This window comes from Neofelis nebulosa, chromosome 16 (assembly GCF_028018385.1).
Source record: "Neofelis nebulosa isolate mNeoNeb1 chromosome 16, mNeoNeb1.pri, whole genome shotgun sequence".
NCBI classification, from domain to species: domain Eukaryota; kingdom Metazoa; phylum Chordata; class Mammalia; order Carnivora; family Felidae; genus Neofelis; species Neofelis nebulosa.
The window spans coordinates 11,330,473-11,350,317 of NC_080797.1; the positions used below are offsets into that span (position 1 = coordinate 11,330,473).

The 19,845-nt window shown below is 60.2% G+C and overlaps 1 protein-coding gene across 1 annotated transcript in view; it reads right to left on the reverse strand.

Annotated features, from left to right (window-relative positions):
- MYO15A (myosin XVA) overlaps window positions 1–11,648 on the reverse strand; it is a 52,138-nt gene extending 40,490 nt beyond the window's left edge. The window contains exons 1-6 of the mRNA XM_058703598.1: window positions 7,895–11,648; window positions 5,740–5,822; window positions 5,084–5,147; window positions 4,154–4,263; window positions 3,793–3,867; window positions 3,452–3,542 (exon numbers count right to left, since the gene is read on the reverse strand). Of these exons, the coding sequence (XP_058559581.1) occupies window positions 3,452–3,542; window positions 3,793–3,867; window positions 4,154–4,263; window positions 5,084–5,147; window positions 5,740–5,822; window positions 7,895–11,485 (4,014 nt within the window). The 5' untranslated portion in view covers window positions 11,486–11,648. The remainder of the gene's footprint in view (window positions 1–3,451; window positions 3,543–3,792; window positions 3,868–4,153; window positions 4,264–5,083; window positions 5,148–5,739; window positions 5,823–7,894) is intronic.
- Window positions 11,649–19,845: the final 8,197 nt, after the last annotated feature.

A 19,845-nucleotide genomic window follows, 5' to 3' on the forward strand; every position in this document is an offset into this window, starting at 1 on the left:
TCACTTCTTTTTTTTCTTCTTAATGTTTTTTAATGCTTATTTATTTTTGAGAAACAGAAATAGGGTGTGAGAGCAGGGGAGGGGCAGAGAGAGAGGGGGACACAGAATCCGGAGCAGGCTCCAGGCTCCAGGCTCCGAGCTGTCAGCACAGAGCCCGATGCGGGGCTTGAACCCACGAACCGTGAGATCATGACCCGAGCCGAAGTCAGACGCTCAACCGACTGAGCCACCCAGGCGCCCCTCCCCTCACTTCTTTGTATCACGTCTCCCTCACTAGAATGTCAGCCCCCACAGCAGGAATGTTTGTCTGTTTGCAACCTCTGGGACCCCAGCATCTACATGGGAGCAGGGGCGTGGGAGGCCCTCATAAGATACCTGCTCCACAGATCTCAGGACTAGCATTTCACGACAGCAGACTGCCCAAGGCATAGCCAGTCACCGTTCCCATTTATGAAGCACCGACCATGTGCCAGACTCTTTGCCCTAATTACACGGGTGTCAACACTCTCAGGAGGTAGGTACTGATGTCACCCGTTTTACAGATCAGGAAACGGACTTGGGAAGGCGAGGTAACGTTCCCGGGGACTCCAGAGTCTATACGAGTGAGATCACAACACCGTGACAAGCATGTGTGTGTCGGGTACACAGCATTTTCTGGCTGAGTCATTTCCTCACAATCAATTCTCAGGGAAGAGGCAGGGAAGGCCCAGTGTCTGCAGAAATGTTACTTTGGGGAAGGTGCCAGCCCCCTCCATCTGTTCACTCTCCTGGTCCCATTTAGTCCAGGAAATACCACGTCTGCCATGTGAAGGAGCAGAATGAGGCCCAGACAAGAGGGGGAACTGGCCCAGGGTGGTTCAGTAAGTTGAGATCCGCCTGGGCCTGAGCGTGGGTCAGCCGTTTCTCTGTTCCTAGCGCCCAGCCTGGGGCTGGGGAGAGGACTGGTGTGCTGGACGGGTGAACATCTGGCCCTGTGGGGGCCCCTGGCTCAACCCGCAGGTGGGGTGACAGCCTGCGGTCTGGGCTGGACTGCATCCAGCCACCCTCCACCCCGCGGAATGCTGCTCACGTTCCCGGCCCAGACGCAGAGCCCGTGGCCGGGGCCTCGGCCAATCAAGACACAACCGGGTCCAGCGAGGACACATGGCCAAAACTAGTCCAACAAAAGGGAACCCTGAGACTTTCCCCAGAACGTTGGAAGGTTTGGGTGGTACCCCGTGGCACTACCTTGCTGACTGATGACAGAGAGGTTGACGATGACGCCCATAGATGGGTAAGGTGCAGCCAAAGCAAAAGACGTTGTTTAAAACCCTGGATTGTCGGGGCGCCTGGGTGGCTGTTGGCTGAGCGGCCGACTTCGGCTCAGGTCATGATCTCGCGGTCCGTGAGTTCGAGCCCCGCGTCGGGCTCTGTGCTGACCGCTCAGAGCCTGGAGCCTGTTTCAGATTCTGTGTCTCCCTCTCTCTCTGACCCTCCCCCGTTCATGCTCTGTCTCTCTCTGTCTCAAAAATAAATAAAGCGTTAAAAAAAAAAAAAAATTTAAAAATAAATAAATAAATAAATAAATAAATAAATAAATAAAACCCTGGATTGTTTAAGAGAGTGCCTGAAACTGACCCTGGGCAAGGACTGTCGGATTACACGAGCAGGGCAGAGCGGCGGCTGGGAAATGAGGCGGTGACCATCCCAGCTGGCGGGCCCATCCTTATATCTGCAGAATGCCTGGCACGTCCCACGACCGCGACTGTCCTCCCTGACCCCTGCTAAGACAGCTCTCTGCCTTGGGCTTCAAATCCCAGTTCCTCCACCCTCTCACCTGGGGACACTGGGTAAGTCATCTCCCTTCCCAGGCCCCAGTCTCCCCATCCATAAATGGACACAAACATACCTGCCTCCCAGGGCTGCCGTGAGGCTCTCGCGCCACAACATAATGAAAGCCCCGAGCAAACAGGAGGGGCTCAACGCACACATTTCCCTGCTACCCAGCCAGTCCTTCCAGAAGTCTGAACTTAGATTTTGAAAACCCTGGCTGAAGCAAAGGGAGGGCCCCGGAGGCCCAGGCTGGGATAGGAGGGGCTGGCAGGCCAAGGCAGGCATCAGAGGGGACCGGGGGAAGTAACCCCTCTTGACTCCGAAGCCTGGGCTGACCCAATTCCCACTGAGGGCCACGTGGCCCCCACCTGATGCCCCTGGATCCCCTGCCAAGATTGCCATTGGCTGGGATGCTGCGGCCACTTGCAAATCTTCATAGTCTGGGGCAGGGAGTCTGAGAGTCAGGTTCTGGAGTCTCAGTTGGTGGGGCTTCGCCTCCAGCCTCACCGTCCCTGAGCTCTAGGCTCATGGTACATCTGCCAACTTCCCAACATCTCTGGATGCCCAGCAGACCCCTCAGAGTACCTGTGTCTTTTCTCCACAGCCCTACCCATGTAGCTGATGGCACCTCCACATTGCCTATGGCTCAATCCAAATGCCTGGGGTTGCCCCCGGACCGACCCACTCTGTCACACGCCAATCTGGCCTTCAGCAAGTCTCTGGCTGACCTTTAAACTGCACCTGGGTCTAGCTGTGCTCACCATCTCCAACACCACTTCCCTGGCCCAAGCCACGGTCCTCCCTTGCCTGGACTCCATGATGCCATGCTGCCATCCCCTGAGCACACCAGACCTCCTCGCACCCCAGGGCCTTTGCACTCGCCCTTCCCGCTCCCTGTCTGCTCTTCCCCCAGATGTCTTTAGGGCCCACTCTCACCCCTTCTCAGTGGAGCCTACCCTGACCACCATGCTTCAAATTACAACCCCCCCAAACTCCCCATCTCCCTCCCTGCTTTTTTTTCCCTCCACAAATTCCCACCCTTTCACAGAAACACGATTTACTTGTGTATTTTTTTTCTTCCATTTCTACTATAACGAAATTCCCATGAGAGCGGGAACACTTGTCTGCGTTGCTGCTGCCATCACCTAGCCCGGACTGTGAGGGACACACAGTATGCCCTCGGGAAAGCTTTATGAGGGTCTAACACTCTCAGGTTTGGAGGACCTAGCACTCTCCACAATGTTCCAATCCTGTGCTTACCCCGGTCCCGTGTCCTCAGCACCCCAGCGTCTACCGCACCCCACCCCCTTGACTAGGCCTGTCCTTTCTCTTTCACCACCAAGAAGGTGAGGCCAGGCAGCAGAAATGGAGTGACTCCCCTTGCCCATGGGGCTTCCTCTCTGGCCAGGCCTAGCACGGCTGGAACCAGAGCTGCCCTGGAGCACAGGCAGGAGGGAGCTCCCTGCAGGCATGGCCAGGGCGGGCAGGGGTGTGGCTGAAAGAGCCAGAGTCCTAGGAGCCCGCCCAGGGCAACCGTGGCCTCAGCCTCACCATCCTCCAAATGGGGCCAAGGAGCCTTGTCTCTCGGGGAGCACTGAGCTTGGGAGTCCTGGGGAGTCAGACAGACCATGCAACTCACCTGCTGCATGATGCCTCGTTTCTGGTTCATGGCGGCCAGGTAGCGTAGAATCAACTTTGTGGCCTCGGTTTTTCCAGAACCACTCTCTCCACTGACCGGGAAAAGGACCAGAAGGAGACTCAACCAGTTCACTGCCTGTTCTGGGCTCCCCCTACCCCTACCCTTCTTCGACCTCCTATGACACCAGAGGACGTGGGCTGGCTGGCCCAGAGATGTCACGTGATCTTTCCCAGGTCCCATAGCAGGTCTGGCCTGATACAGACCCATCGTCTGAGACTCCTCCCATACATACCCCCCGCCCACCCTGTACACAGAGGTCCCCGGGCTGACCCGCCGCTCACCTGATAATTATGCACTGGTTCTGTTTGGCATCAAGCATTTTGGCAAAAGCAAGATTTGCGATTGCAAAGAGGTGCCTAGAGAGACAGGCCACAGGTATCACTGGGACAGGACCCTGCCTCGCAAAACCCTCGGGTAGGAGAACATCTCTGTCCACCTCGGCAGCCCGTTCTGCTCCACCCTTCACCCTGGGGAAATGCTCCCTGCCCCCCATTCTGGTCAGAGCCACAGAAATTTGGGGAGAGACCACTCGGCCGAGCAGGCGGACGACCCGCCACCAGCTGGCCCCACCCTTGGCTCAGGGGCAGGCAGGGACCCAGGGGACCCCGGGACAGCCCCCTCCCCATCCCCAGAGATACTCACGGGGGGTTTTCTCCTAGGGCCCGCCCGCTGTACTGCTGCACCTGCTCCTGCCCATAGATTCCAAACATTCGGTACGGGTTCACCGACACCAGGATGCTGCCGATGTAGGTCTGCTGGGCACACGGTGGTCTCAGTTTCTCTGCCTCCTCATGGCCCTTCTCCCTGCTCCCAGGAGCCCGGAGCCCCATTCTCACGGGGCCAGATGCGTGGCTGCCTGGCCTCCGTGTTCGCACCTCGGGCCCTCTCATAGTTTGATGGGCCACGTACTCTGGTAGTGGAATTTCAGGCACCGTACCAGGCTGAGGCTGGGAGAAGGCTAAGCGAGCAAAACCGCCCTGCCACAACTGTGCAAAGGTGGCCGTGTCAGCTGCTGCATCCTTCATTTATTCATAGTCAGGGCCATGCCCCAGAAGCTTCTGCCTCGCAGTGAAGTCAAACCTCCACTGCCTGGAGTTGGGAGGGAGTCAAAAGTCCGGGGCATTCTGAGGTGGCCAGAGCCCTTGTGGGTGGCCTTCCCTCCTTCACTGTGGTTCTGGGCCTCTGGCCCTCCGTTCCACTGTTCTGGGGCCAGAGATTTCCTTCCACCTCTCTGGCCAACCCCTTCCTGGGATCCAGGTCTATAGATTCTAGGACTCTGGAAGCTTTATCCATCAGGTCCCCAGTGAACAGCCACTCATTTCTGGGTTTCCTGTCTCCAGGTCTCTCTCCCTGGCATCCACCAGTCTAAGACTCTGTATTTTAGGGTTTTGGATTTGAGAACCCCAGGCTCTAGCATGTCATACTCAGATGGTAGAAACCCCAGAGTTCAAACCAGAAGCCACAAATTTGGCTTCTGTGGCTCAGCAGAAGAAATCTGTGCTTCCCACTGTGGCCCCGAGAGACAGCTACCTCTTGATCTGAGCCCAGGGCAGACCCAGTCCCAGGACTTACATAGATGAGGTTCCGTTCAAATCTGGTCTTGAGGTTGGACAGCACGGTGGTCTCCTGGAGGTCTCTGAAAGGGCACGAAGAGGGGACATCAGGGCCCACCCCCCCCCTCAGTGCAGGGCCTTGGTCAGAAAGCCCTGAGTTCAAGTCACCAACCAATCGTGAGGCCTTGAGCAAGTTCCTTAACTTCTCTGTGCCTCAATTTCTTCATCCGTCCAATGGATATATACCACCTCGTGGGGTTGGGGGATTCTCTGGGGAAGCAAACGTGAGAGCTGAGTCACCGTGACTGGATAATGATCTTGACCAGCATAGCCCTCACGTTTTGGGCACCTCCAACGTGCCAGCACCCTCACAAAAACAGCCACCCACCCCCATCTTGCAGATGAGAAACCGAGGCACAGAGAGGCAAAGCAATGCGTCCAAGGTCTCCCAGCCAGTAGGTGGTGAGGCTGGGGTTTGAACTCAGGCCCGTCCAACTCAGAGCTTAGACACACACACACCGGCTCCGGGACACTTCACAACTCCCACTTTGCAGATGAGGAAACAGAGGCTCTGGAGATGTTCTAGGAGGTGACGGGCACCCCTCGTAGGAGGAGGTGCTCGGGCCAGGAGCGTGCAGCCCCGTGGTGACCCCTTGCCGGCCCCACCCCACTCACTCCAGCTGTGTCATGTCCTCCACACCATCCTCCCGGCACTGGTCACGGAACCGTGTGGTAGGCAGGTTGCGGATGGAGTGCATCTGGGAGAGAGAGTCTGTGGTCGGCCTGGCTGGAGAGCGCCCGTGGGTGGCCCCCTATCTTGGACACGCCTGGCACCTGCCCTTGTGGAGAAGAGAACCCCGAGGCCAGGGCCCGGCCAGGTCCTGAGGCTTCCCTGCCGTGGAATACTGTGGCCCACGGAGCCTGCGTGCAGCCCTTACTCGGGGGACACATGCCGGCCTCCTGCCCGTGCGTTCCCTGTGGCAGGTGCTCCCAGGGGCTCCCGAGTATCCTGACCCCGGGGGGGAAGCACACGCGCACACACAGTGTTCTCTCTGACTGCCTAGAAGGCCTCCCAACCTCAGGCTCTCCCAGCCGCTCTTTCCCTGGGTGGACCCCAAATCCTTGCTTCTGCAACGACCTGATGCACGTCCGGGTCCTGGTGCGTGGGGCCTCTGGGAGGGCTGACACTGAACTGCCCCGCTCAGTACCGTACCCCTGCATCCCGCCCGGGGCGAGCACAGAGACCCCTACACGCAGCCCCGTATGCAACAGCTCATGCAGCCCCCACGCACACCCGTGGTCTTGCAGAATGCCTGAGGGCGTGCACGCAGGCCTGGGAGGCCTGGCCGGAGGCACACACGCTTGTAATACACACTCTCAATGCCCATTTGACACACTCTCGTGTGCACAGAGAGCCGGGGCTGTCTCAACCACACCTGGGGGTCTCAAGACAAAAGTCCCGATGACACCTGTGGCCTGCGGGATCTCCATCCTGCCCACTGATGTGCACATTCGTGACACCCAGGATGCCACATACGCGCGGGCCCTGGCACACACACATTACACACACACGCTTTCCTTGTCAGGCCATTGTACGCCTCAGAACGTGTCCCGGGCACAAAGGCCTGCATGTGACCCTCATGTCTGCAAGCACACGTGTGCTTCCTGCCTCTCCAGCCTCTCAGCTCCAGCCCGCACCCTTCTCTGAGCAGGCAAGGAAAGGGGACACCTGGACAGAGCCCTGCATGCCGCCTGCCTGTCAGCAGGCTGCTAAGTAGGGCACGGCAAGTATCACCCTTAGGCCCTGGCCTCCCGCCCACCCGTCTGGCCATGTGCATCAGTGGCCACAAACCCTGAATAATTCAGCCACTCACGTATTCCAGGGTGAGGAGGGCCCAGGCATCCTTGCCCCTAACCCCCGGGCGCCCCGCGCCCCGCTCCCACAATGCTGCTGCCCACACAGCACGGGGCACCCGCCGCCGGGGCCAGGGCCCCCCTAGCAGCCAGGCCGCCCCGGTCGCCATCGCCGGGCCGGCTAGCTGCCCGCTCCACGGGGCACCGTCTGCAGAGGCTGAGAAACGCCCGCCACCCCCTGCGTGCCCCGCCCACCCCAGGCGTCCCGGGGGAGTCTCCGGTGACCACCCCCCTCCTCAGAGGGCCACCCAGCATCAGGCTCGCGTTCCTCCCTGAGCAGGGTAGCCACGCACGAGCTCGGCACCCTTCACTTAAGCCACCTGTCCTGCACCCTACAGAGGGCTCAGACAGACTCCTGGCTCAGCCCCTGGTCCCCCGTGTGATCTTCTGGTCCTCATTTTCCTCACCATGCACTGAGGACCCAGAAGTTTGGGTCCTAAGCCCCTCACCCTTGGGCAGTGCAGACTCCTGCAGCCCAGGGGACTGCCCTTAAGCAGGAATGCAGAAGAGAAAAAAGACTCCAGTCTGGGGGAGGGTCAGCAGGAGACAGGAGGAACAGCATGGACGTGGATGTGGGGATGGGACAGGGTGGACAGGCAAGTCCTAAAGTTGTGTACTCAGCCAAAATCTCTGGGGGGCTGCTGGGGACAGACGCGCCATTCAGCCTGGCCCAGGACAGGGCTGCCCAGAGCACAGGCTGGGACAAGATCCCTTCTCTGAAGTGACTGGAAAGAATTTCGGGAGTCTCTGTCTTGTTCAATCTTCCAGAGACTCTGGGAGCCCAAGGCTGCTCTCCTCAGGTTACAGATGGGAAGACTGAGGCCCAAGCAGGCGGCAGCTGACCAAGATCCCGAGGCCGTCCCTGTTTCCCAGCACAGAAGCCCCAAAGCCCTCCCTCTGCCCTCTGCCCTCGTACCTTGTTCCACCAGCTTTTGGGGCCAACTTCTTCCCAGGGGCCCCCATGGCGCAGGCAATTGGCTCCAGGGCCCAGGCGGCAGGACTGGGGGCGGGCCAGCACTCGTGGCCAGGGTCGAGGGGCTTCTGCCGGCAGCCAGAAACAGGACCAGAGCAAATTCCAGGCTCTTGGCTTGGGGCGGGGCTCCGGGTCCTGGCTTATCTGGACAGGGGGCTGCAGAGGGGCAGGACCAACTCGCTGGAAAGCGCTGAGTTTTTGCACCTGTGGCATGACCACTGCAAAACGCCCAGGGCCTGCCTGGCGCCGCTCGCCCACCCTGGGCAGGGGCCCTGGGGCCCCAGTGGGTGCCAAGGGGGCTGTGGCTCTGGGCACTGTCCCCCAGCGGCGCCATGGCGGCCACGTGGCTCTCATCTTATCACATGTGGCCAGAGGGTAGGAGAGGCTGAGCCTTAGCGTCTTCCGCTCTGGCGCAGAATCCTTGGGAGGGGTGGGGGTGGAGGGCTCAGGCTCTGCTGGCGACTGAGGGCCCTCCGGAGTGGTCTCTTCTGGCTTCTCAGGAATCGGGCTGGCTGATTTTACCAATTGTCCAGGCCCTGGGTCGTAGTGCCTACCCAGGAAGACACTGGTCAGGTCGGCGGAGGTTGGGTCCTCAGACTGGGAAGCAGGAGGTGGCACAGGGCCCACGTGCTGGAGGAAGGGGTTTTCCGGCACAGGAGGTGGCCTGGAAAAGCCCCGGCGGCTGCCTGCACCTCCCGGCCAGGGCGATGGTGGGCGCTGGGTGGGAGGCAGGTCCACGTCCCAGCTGGGGACCAATGGGGGCACCGTCCAGGGTGTCTCTGAGTCCTCAGGCTCACGCTGGCTCTCCCGGCGCTCAGGGGCAGCTGCAGCCACCGGCCAGGACCCTGCGTTGGGAGGCCGCTGAAAGGGCTGGCGCACCCGGGGCTTCACGGCCCTGGTGGGCGGCTCGCTGAGTCGCCGCCACGTGTTCGGGAGGTGAGAAGGCAGGTTGAGGGAGCGACACCGCGAGCTGTGGCCCAACAGAGGGGGCGGGGAGGGCGGCCGCGCGGAGCCCAGCACGGGCGAGCGGGGTGGGCCCAGGCGCCCAGAGCGGCGGTGGGGGGACGGGGGCTCCCGCAGCGAGCGGGGCCGGCGGGGCGGGGGCGAGAAGGGAGGCTGGAAGGGCCGAGCGCGGAGCGATGGCTGAGGGGACGGGGGCCCCACGGGCGAGCGGTAGCCTAAGCCGGGCAGGCTCCTCAGCGAGGGCTGGGGCGAGGGCAGCGGGGGCCAGGGGAGGCCGAAGGCCGCCCTTCGCCGGCGGGAGCCTCTGAAGGAGGGCCGGGAGCCGGGGAAGGCCAGCGGGTCCGGGGGCACCTCCGGGCTCACGGGAGGTGGCTCCACGAAGGCCCACCAGCTGGCGGGGGGCGCGAGGGGCACGTGGGCCGGGGCAGCCCAGGGCGGCGGGTGCCGGCGGAGGGAGCCGTAGGGCGACGCGGGCCGGGGCAGGCCCGAGAGGGCGGGGGCGAAGGGTGCGGCGGGCGGGGGCCCTGGGCCCGGGCTGGGGGGCCGTCGGGCCGCGGGCGGGGAGAGGAGCGCGCTCCAGTGGGAGGGCGGCCGAGGCGCGGGCGCGGGCGAGGGCGGTCGGTGGGAGTTGTTGTTGTTGCGCGTCCGCGCCTCGGCCCTCCTCAGCACGATGGGCGTGCCGGGGCGCTCGGAGTCCATGCCGGCCAGCTTGTAGCCGAAGCGCTTGTAGGCCGCCTCCCGGACTGCCGGGCCTCCCAGCCGCGCCTTCCGGCTACTCCTGAGCCTCGGGGTGGGCTTCTTTTCGGACAGCGTCTTTTTGAGGAACCGCGCCAGCGAGGTGGCCGGGCGAGGTGGGGGGCGGCCAAAGTCGGTGCCGAAGCCCAGGCCCCGGTGGGCGCCGAAGGCGGACAGGGCGCGCTGGAGGTTGCGCTGGCGCGGCGTGAGGAAGCCCCAAAAGGGGTGGGCGTAGGGCACCGGAGGCACAGGGGGCATCTCCTCCTCCTCCTCGTCTTCGTCCGCATCCCCCAAGGGCAGAGGGATGTCCAGGGAGGGGGGCAAGGACACGTCCAGCTTCTCCTTCCCGAACAGCTTCACCTGGGGCCGCGGGAAGAGGCGGAACCTGCGGATGAGGGATAGCTTGGACCTGGCGGGCTTGTCCATGCCTTGCTGCTCGAAGAAGGCGGCGCTGGGCAGGCGGAAGGAGGTGGTCTGCCGCTCGGCGCCCGCCTCCTCCGGCTCCTCCAGCTCCGCAATGTCATCCATGGGGTGGGCGTACGGGTTGTGGGGCGACAGGATGGGCGGCGGCACCCACGGGTACGCGAAGGCCGGCTCCTCTGGGTAAAGATAGGGCACTTCGGGCGGATAGATGGCCTGGTCTCCGCCGCCATAGATGCCTTCGGCGTACGGGATGCCATAGGGGGCGCCATAGGGCCCCCCGTATGGATCAAAATAGGGCACGTCGTACGGGAGGTCGTACGGGCGGTCGTAGGGCGGGTATGGCGCCTCGTAAGGTGCGTAGGGATCCAGGTAGTAGCCGTGCGGGTACGCCTCGCCCTGGTACCCATCGTAGTAGCTGTAGGGAGCCGCGTACCCCGATGGGGGCGCGTATGGGGGCTCGTAATCGTCGTAGCCGTAGCCGTAGGGGTACGTGGGGTAGTAGGGGCCGCCATAATAATCCGGGTGGTAGTAGTCGTAGGGGTCCTCGGGCGGGTACCCGTGGGCGTGGTCTCCGTAGGGTGGCCAGGCCGGGCCGTGGGGGCCGTAGGGGCCGTAGGGGCCGTAGCCCATGTAGGGCTCCTGCTCCTCCTCGTACTGGTAGAGTGACTGCCGGTCGTAGTAGTCATCGCCCTCGCGGTGGTAGTCATAATACTCGCCCAGGTCCTGGAAGCCCTCGAGCCCGTACAGCGACTTGCGGGAGCCCGAAGGCCGGAAGGGGACCTCGTCCTCGAAGGGCAGGAAGCCCACGGGCTCGCCCGACTCGTAGATGCTGCGGCTGCGGGGGAACCTCCGGAGGCGGCCTCCGTGCCGCAGGATCTCGGCGCCCGACGGGAAGGGCAGCTTGCGGGAACCGACGCGGGAGCCCGAGCGGTTGAGCCAGGCGTCCAGCGTGGCCTGCTCGCTGCCGGACTCCTCGGCCTTCTTGATGAGGAACTTCTTGGTGAGCCAGTTGATGGCCGTGGATGCCTTGCTGAGTGACCGGGCACGCGGCCGCAGGCGGCCGTAGCCGCGCCGGCCCGGGAAGCGGATGACCATGAAGGACGGCTTCTTGCCCTTCATTGCCCGCTTCTTCTTGCCCATGCGCATTTGCGTCATGAGCTTCGACGTGGACTTGAGCACGGTGCGCGCCTTCTTCTTGCGTTTGGTCTTCTGCGGGCCGGTGTGCAGGCCCCAAAAGAAAGCCGACGCGCTCCGGAACTGGCCCTTCTTGGAGATCTTGGGCGTGCGATCGCGGAAGCCCATGAACAGCCGCGACGTCCCCTTCAGGCTCCGTTTGGGCTTCTCCGGCTCCGGCGCCTTCTTCCCCTTTTTCCCTTTCTTAGCTTTCTTCTCATCCTCGTCCTCCTTCGCCATGGTGGCTGCCTGCTCCCCACCGGGCCGCGGCCCGTGTCACCAGCTCTGGGACTTGGAGACAAGGGGACACACCGCGTTCACTGCCCGCAGCTGGACACTCGGCCTCTTCGGGCTGGGAGCAGCTGAGACTGGTCTGGGTGGCCTGGGGAGGGACAGCCAAGCTTCTTCTGGCTGGGACCAGACTACGGGAGGGCGGATCCATAATTCATCTCCAGAGCCGCCTTGGGTTTCACCCGAGTGGTGGTGGAAAGTGCATGGGTGTTGTTTACCAGGGAGAAGGGGAAGCCTGGCCCAGACCTGTGCTGGGGGCGACCATTTGGCGTTAAAATCGCCAGGAGGGGGACTGTTTTGACAAGTCAAGCTCTCCCCGTGCCTTAGCTGCCTCAGGTAGCTCCCAGGTAAATGCTGGGGTCACGGCTGCTTCACAGAGGGAGACTCTGAGTCCCAGAACAAGGAAGCCACTTGCCCTAAATCACCTAGCATATCTGTACTGGGCCAGAGTGGAGCCACATGCCCTGAGCCGCAGTGGGATGTTCAAAGCCCACTAAGTTACCTTGGAGGGGAAACTTGGACCCACCAGGTCCTGGGCAAGGGAGGAGGGGAGCGGGCAGAGCACATGTCCAGCGCTGCGGTCAGTGTAACCAGAGCTGGCCAGCTCTCAGGAGCATGAATAATGCATTGGGGACAACTGGGCTGCCAGCTCAGAAAGCAGGACAAGGTGGGGGGCATCTTGGTGGAACTCCCGCAGGGCCCTGTGAAACCCCACGCCAGGGGGCTGGGGTACCAAAAACAGAGGATGGGCCAGTCCCGGCTCTGACTTCCAGCTCTGCCGGCAGCTGGCTGTGTGCCCTCAAGAAAGCCTTTTACCCTCTCTGGGCCTCAGTTTCTTCATCTGTAGGATGGGAGTGATAAGCCATGCCCTGTCTCCTTTATGAGGAAGCAAGACTTGATGGAGCTGCTGGGTAGCATACGTGGCTGGAGAGGCCACATCCATGGCTCACAGCTGGGATGCCTGCCCAGCCCTGGCCTCTCCTCCCAGTTTCTGCCCTTGCAGAGAAGGTAGTGATCGTGTGGCTCCTGCCTTCTGTGGGTGCAGCTGATTGCTCCAGGGTGGACATCTGACCCAAGGCCATGCGCCCACTCTCTGGCCAGTGACCAGTCCACTTTTGAGAATCTGCACTTTAAGTGGTAGGGGTTGTGGCATGTTAGACAAAGGGTGTGTGTGGAAGGTGGGGGGCAGTGGGGGGCCTCAGGGGCAGCAGCTCTGGAACCTGAGGCCTCAGCACTATCCCTCTTTTCCTCCTCCTCCCTCTGCCCAAGGATCAAGGATCGGGGCATGCTCTGAAGGACTGAAAACAGATCTTCAATTCGCATAAGGTGGAGGCAGGGGCTTAACTGAGCCGGCTCCAGAGCCTGGGCTTTCCTGGAGCTCCCGGGCTGAAGGCCCTGCTTAAACCACTGAGTAAACCAGAGACCCAGCCAGGCCTCCATCCATCAGGCACCAAGGCCTCCACGGTGCTTATCTCTGACATACCATTTGGAGGCCATGTCCCTGTTCAGGGCTCCCGCCTGGATTCCTCTGTCAGCCCGGCCCCTGCCCCTCCGGGGGTGCTGGAGGCAGCACACATTTGCTGGTTCATTCATTCATCCATTCAGTAGTATTTGTTGAAAGCCTGCTGTGGGCCAGGCACTGTCAGAGCACAGGGGATACAGCTGAGAAGGAAACCGAGGAAAACCCTGCCCTTGTGGCGTTGACATTACAGGGCTGGGGGGGATTGTCAACAAACAAGGAAAATGAGAGATGCAATCGGTCAGTTGGTGGGTAAGTGCTGTGGGTTAAAATAAAGCAGGGAAGGGGCGTTTGTGCAGCGTTGAGTAGGGGTTGGGGAAGGTGACACCAGGAAGTAACACTGGGGCCAAGAGCTGCAGGAGGTGAGGGCGAGAGCAGGAGACTGGCATAGAAGCTGCCGCGTGGTGGTCCGGGTGACCGACGCCGGGGGGCCTGGCCCAGGGCTGGAGGCAGCGGAGGTGGAGGGTGGTGGTGGGATGCTGGCGTATTCTGCTGGTACAGCCCACAGGATTTACAGAGAAGTCATGAGTACCTCTGAGGTTTCCTTACTGAACAAGGGGAAGGATGGAGAGGCCAGTGGCTGAGAGGAGGGAGAGCGTGGGCAGAGCAGGTAGAGGACAAACGGCCAGACGTCAGCGTTGCACATGTTGGCCTTGCCAGGGAGTTGGGGGCGGGGTGGGGGGGTGGCACTCTGCAGAGGTCAGGGCTGATGACATCAGTTCGGGAGCCAGTGGTATCCAGCCGGTGTTGAAGCCACAGCTCTGGAGGATGGCACCAGGGAATGAGTGCAGATGGAGGAGAAGGGATGAACCCCGGGGGCTGCACCGTCTGGGGACAGGGAGGCAGTGAGCGGCCGTGGAGGGGGGCGGGGCGCTGCGGCAAATGGGCACACGGGTCAGTTAAGTTGAGGACGCGCTGGATGTGGCTACGCGGAGCCATAAGGGTGGCCCCAGTGGAGCAGTGGGGGTGAGGGTAGTTACAGCCCGACGGGAGAAGGTTCTAGCTAGAAGGGAATGTGGTGGTCACAGGGGTGTCCGTGCCTGTGAACGCGTCAAACGCCACTGCATCACACGCGATTTAGTTGGTAAATCATAAGGTGTGTGAATTACACGTCAATAAAGCTGTTGCTGAAAAAGGAAGAGGGAGGGGCGCCTGCGTGGCTCAGTCGGTTAAGCGTCCGACTTCAGCTCAGGTCACGATCTCGCGGTCCGTGAGTTCGAGCCCCGCGTCGGGCTCTGGGCTGATGGCTCAGAGCCTGGAGCCTGCTTCCGATTCTGTGTCTCCCTCTCTCTCTGCCCCTCCCCCGTTCATGCTCTGTCTCTCTCTGTCTCAAAAATAAATAAACGTTAAAAAAAATTAAAAAAAGAAAAAGGAAGAGGGAGGGAAAGGAGTCTGTTGCAGGGAATCCATCCTGCGGAGCCCGTTGTGCACAGGGGAATGGCGTGCACACCAAGCTACGCATTGCACGGAGACGCGTTCCATGATGGACTGCCCAACAGTGCGGGGTGGATAATACACACCTAGGCCTTTCTTTCTGTCATAGGTGCATGTGTTGGGGGGAAGAATGTACGTTAATTTGCTTTGACTTACATGTAGAGATACTAGGAAATATATTCACAAAGTTCATGAAAGTGGCTATCCTGCTGTCAACTTTCCCATTATCGGTTGGATTTCTGAAGCATGTAAGTGTATTTCGGATCCAGATGAACACACCAAAGAGGAACATTTAAAAAGAAAAAAAGTAGGGGTGCCTGGGTGGCTCCGTCAATCAAGCGTCCAACTCTTCATTTTGGCTCAGGTCATGATCTCGCGGTTCGTGAGACCCAAGTCCGGCGTCGGGCTCTGCGCTGAGAGTGGGGGGCCGGCTTGGGATTCTCCCTCTCCTTCTCTCTCCCCATCCCCTGCTCTCGTGCTTGCACGCTCTCTCCCTCTCTCAAAATAAATAAACATTTAAAAAAATAATAATAATAATAATAAAAAGAAAACGTGGAAGTGGAAAAAAGGAATTGGAAACAGTGAGTGGAAACACCCCTTTCGAGGAGCTCTTGGAAGAACGTCAGGGCCTGGAACCACAAAATCCAACCCCATTCTCTGACCGTATGTGCCGTTTGAGGAAACTGAGGCCACGGCAAGTCATGTAGCCTCTGCCCCCGGGTCTCCTCGTGCTAATAGTACCTCCCACTCCCAGGGCTGACGCGGCATTAAATGAGCGCGAGAGCTTGGCACAGTGACTAGCCTGGAGTAAACGGCCGTTATTATTAGTAATATTATTAGTATTCGTATTTTATCATCGTCATTATTTTATTATTGCTGGAATCGTTATTACAGCCGGCTGCTCCCGTCCGCTCTGGGAAGGTGGTCTGGGTGAGGGCCAGCAGCAGGGCCTGCTCCCGTGACCCTTTCTGGTCCCTGGGGCCCAGGCTTGCGCCAGGCTATAGGGATAGTGTCCCCAGTCGACCAGGGCTACCCTTTGTCTGGTGGGCCTGGGTCCTACCTCCTTCTCGGTGTCCCCAGCCTCTGCAGCAGGCACAGAAGGGCTATCGGGGATCACGTTTCTCATTCGTCCACTCATTCCTTGACATTGATTGTGTGTGCCAGCCACTGTGTTGGGTGCCCGGAGGGGGAGGGGGGTCACAGGGTTGAGTGGCACTAGGCATGGTCTCTGTGCTGGTGGAGCTCCCAGTGTCACGGGGACACAGACTTGAAGCAAAAAGCCATACCAAGGGGAAACTGCAGCCATGAGGAGAGCTCTGAAGGCCAGGCCACAGCCCAGTGCATTGGAAGACCAGGAAGGTGCCCCTGAGTAGGTGACCCTGAGCCAAGATCTGAAGGATGAGAAAGAGCTAATCAAATGAAAGAGGGAGCAGTGTTCCAGGCAGATGGAACAGCATGTGCAAAGGCCAAGTGGTGAGAGGGGCAAAGTGATGCAGAGCATGTAAAGCGAGAAGCAGCCAGGATGTCAAGAGGGACCTGCCCCTTGAGATATGGAGGCTGGAGTGGGACCTTGGTCTCCATCCCTAAGGTAGTAGGGAGCCTTGGCACGATTTCAGGCTGCCAGGATGCTATGACGAGATATGCATTTTGAGAGTAAAAATAACCCAACACTGACAAGTTTTACTCTGTGCCAGGCTGGGTCCTGAATGCTTTGCTATTATCACTGAATTCACACAATGTGTAAGGTAGGAACTGCTATTCCTATCTTATAGATGAAGGGTGCTCTATTAGGTTACATCACTCAGCAGGGAATCCCCAGCGAGGAAGTGAGAACTACTGGGCCACACAGCGTTCATTCAACCCTCACTACAACCTCGGGAAGTAGGTACTGTTATTCTTTCCACGTTACAGGTGGGGAAACAGGCCCAGAGAGGTCTAGTAAGTTGCCCGGGGCCACACAGCTTGAAACCAGATTCGAGCTCGGGGAGTCCGGCTCCAGAGTGTCCATGCCCTCAACCACTGCCTCTCACTGCTTCTTGGAAAGTGGTGTGGGAAAAGCTCTTGGGCCACCGTGTGGCGAAGGACGAGGAGGGGACGCACAGTGGAGGCCGGGAGAGCGAGGACAGTGGCTCGATCTGGGACAGCTGTGATGGAGCGCACTCAACACAGCCAGTGAGGGGCTGCGCGGGGGCTGGGGTGAAGGTGGAGCCTGGGGGACCCTTGGGTTGGCTTGGTGCAGCTGCGTGAACGGGGGAATCATTGGCTAAGATGAGCGGGGAGAGGCGGGAATATGACGGGGTTGGTCTAGGACACGGAGGGTTGGGGTGACAGAGGGAAGTCGGGGAAATTTAGGCCCGCAGGGCAGATGAAACAGAGGCAGGGGGTGGGATGAGCCTGTGAAGGAGGACAGAGCAAGAAGTCGGGGGCTTCCCACGCCAGCCCTTAACGACCGTGTGGGGTAGAGGTGAGGCACTGACTGTGCCAACCTTGCTGGGCCTGGTAACGTGGTTAGAATGGTCACCGTTGGGCGCCTGGGTGGCTCAGTCAATTAAGTGTCTGACCTCGACTCAGGTCATGATCTCATGGTTCGTGAGTTTGAGCCCCACATCTGGCTCTTTGCTGTCAGTGAGGAGCCTGCTTCGGATCCTCTGTCCATCATCTCTGCCCCCCCTTCCCCACTGGTTCTCTCTCTCTCTCTCTCTCTCTCTCTCAGAATAAATAAATAGACTTAAAAAAAAAAAAAAAAAAAAAAAAGGATGGTCACTGCTCAGCAATGTGCAGCATCGGGCCGGGGCAGGGCTGCTCGGGCAGCATGTTGGGGAGGGCTGGTGGGTGAGGAGACTGGCGCGGGGGAGGGGTGCTCGGAGCAGCTATGCCAGGAAAAAGAGGTGGCCACGGGGAATGACACGTCCAGGGGCTCGTAATTGTTTCCATGGAGGAGCTGTGGGCCTGTGAGCCGGGGAGAGAGGCCTCAGGAGAAACCATCCCCGGTGACATTTTGATCTCAAGCTTCCTGCCTCCAGAAACTGTGAGAAAATAAATTTCTGTTGCTTAGGACCTCCGGTCTGTGACACTTTGGTTATGGCCGCAGGAGCAAACGAATAGACTCGTTGGCAGGTCAATGGGACAGATTCAGGAAGACAGAGGGAGAGAGAGATTGAGAGAACAGAGGGAGGTTGAATTATCCACGCAGTGTGAAAGCCCTGAGAAGGTGGCCCGGACTCGGCCTCTCCATCATGGAGAAGCGGGTGCAGATGAACACAAGCGTTTGGGGGTGAGGAGTTTCCTAGCTGGGATCCGAGGGGAGCAGGGGGCGGTTAGAAGAGCTGCTGAGGGGGTGCCCGAAGCAGTCGGAGACCCTCCCCCACAGGTGGTTCGAGCTTCCCAGCACTGTTTCCGGGGCCAAGCCAGAGGGCATCTGGAGGGCGGCTGAGAAGGATTCTTGCCAAAGGGGGTTGGGGACAGAGGCAGCGTGGAATCTCAGCGAAGCTGAGGGACAGGGAGGCAGACACACAGGCAGGGGTGAACATTCTCGCCCTGGGCTCCTTTGCACCTGAGTCTTGTAAAGCTGCAGGCTGGGCCCTCTGGGAAAGCAGCCCTGTAGTCTGCGGATGAGCCTGAGAGAGGGCTTGGGTATTGTTGACCTTCACAAAGACAATCAGGTTGTCTGAGCAGGAAGGGACTTCTATCAGCCTGGCCAGAGCCTCCTAGCACAGAAGGCCCAGGGAGGGTGAGAGGTGGCAACAGGGGGGCCCAAACCTTGGAGCTCACCCTGGTGGGGTGGGGACCTTCTCGAGCCCTAGGGGTACCTCCTCTAGCATCGGGCACTGCAAGCTGCCAGTTCACACCGACCTGGGGGTGCACAGCATGCGGTTCCTTTGACTCTCACGCAGGCCTATGCCAGCCACCGACCCCGGAAAGCCAAAAATTCAACACAGAGATACCGGGTGCCCTGATCTAGGAACACACAGACCTGGCCCAGGAAATAGTCCGTCCATGGTGAGGAACACGGTGGCCCAGTGGCTGGAGACTCTGACAATGCCTGCCCTGAGCCCGTAGCCTGGGGACGCCCAGACCTCTGGCCTCATCTCCCACCCTTTCGCAGCCAGCTTGGCAGACAGAATAGGCCTGGATCTGATGCTCTGCGAACACAGGCCCCTTCCCTAACTGTAAGGCAAGAAGTGGCAGTGACCATCACCCAGGCAGAAATGCTTACTTGGGACCTCATGGCCAGGCCTTGTGGCAGTCGGGAGAAGGGCTGAAGTCAGCCACTGAGTACTCACCTGTCTTGGCATACCACCGTTACTAAGAGGGGAGCTGTATGGGCATCATGCTCGCTTTATGGATGAAGAAACTGAGGCCCAGGGAAGCACCTCACAGTGAGTTAGGGGCAAGGCCCAGCTCTTCCACTGCCCCCTCCCTTCTTCCCCTCGCTGCAACCTGTGGGGAGGTACTTGGGCCAGACCGCAAGGGCCCTGGGCCGGGGTCTTCTTACCTGAGTCCTGTGGCCTGCTCCCTGCCTGCATGCCGCCTAACAGGGGTCCTGTGGCTGGCCCCAGAAGCATGGCCAGCCTAGCAGAGCAGCTCAGTGTTGCGGGGAAGGGAGGCCCAGCCCACCACGCCGACCGCCTGGGGCCCCATGTATATTTAATGATGTCTATTATTCCTGTTTTGTCTCCGGAAAGGAGCCTGAGCAGCTGACAGAGGAGCCAAGAACAGCCTGGAAAGCTGGGCAGTGGGCCTGCTCCACACTCCAGCTGGATCTGAAGACCCCAGGGGAGCCCTCTGTGCCTCCTGCCAGCCCGGTGCCTGGTAGCCCCACAAAACCTGTTACCATTCACTCCCAAGAGGCACACCTCCTCCAGGAAGCCTCCCCTATGGCCCAGAAGACCCAGCTGGGGTCCAAATCCCAGCTCTGCACTTAGAAGCTGTATAAGCCCAGGGCAAGGTGCTGCCCCTAGAGAACAGGCTGCTGTGGAGACAGCTCCACACCGACCGTGGCACGCAGCGAGGACTCTCCAGGCCAAGGCCTGTCGACCTCTGCCTTCCGAGGCAACGGGTCTTCTACCCAGCCACCTTGCTCTCCCCTGTGAGTGCTCAAGGACCTTCTGGGGATGCAGCTTACCTTGGCAGCCAGGCCCGGCCTCAGGAGGTGCCACACGGAGAGCCCACAGCCCCCGGCCAACCTTCTAGGGCAGAGACCGCCCTGGAAGACCCCACATCTTCCTATGTACCCCGGACTTGGGCCTGCTCTTCCCCAAACCAGGCACCACCCCCCTCTGGTCATCACGCTCGTTGCTGGCCCTGACCCAGCCTGGCCACAGACTTCACCAAACTGACAGAATTGTCCTCAGTC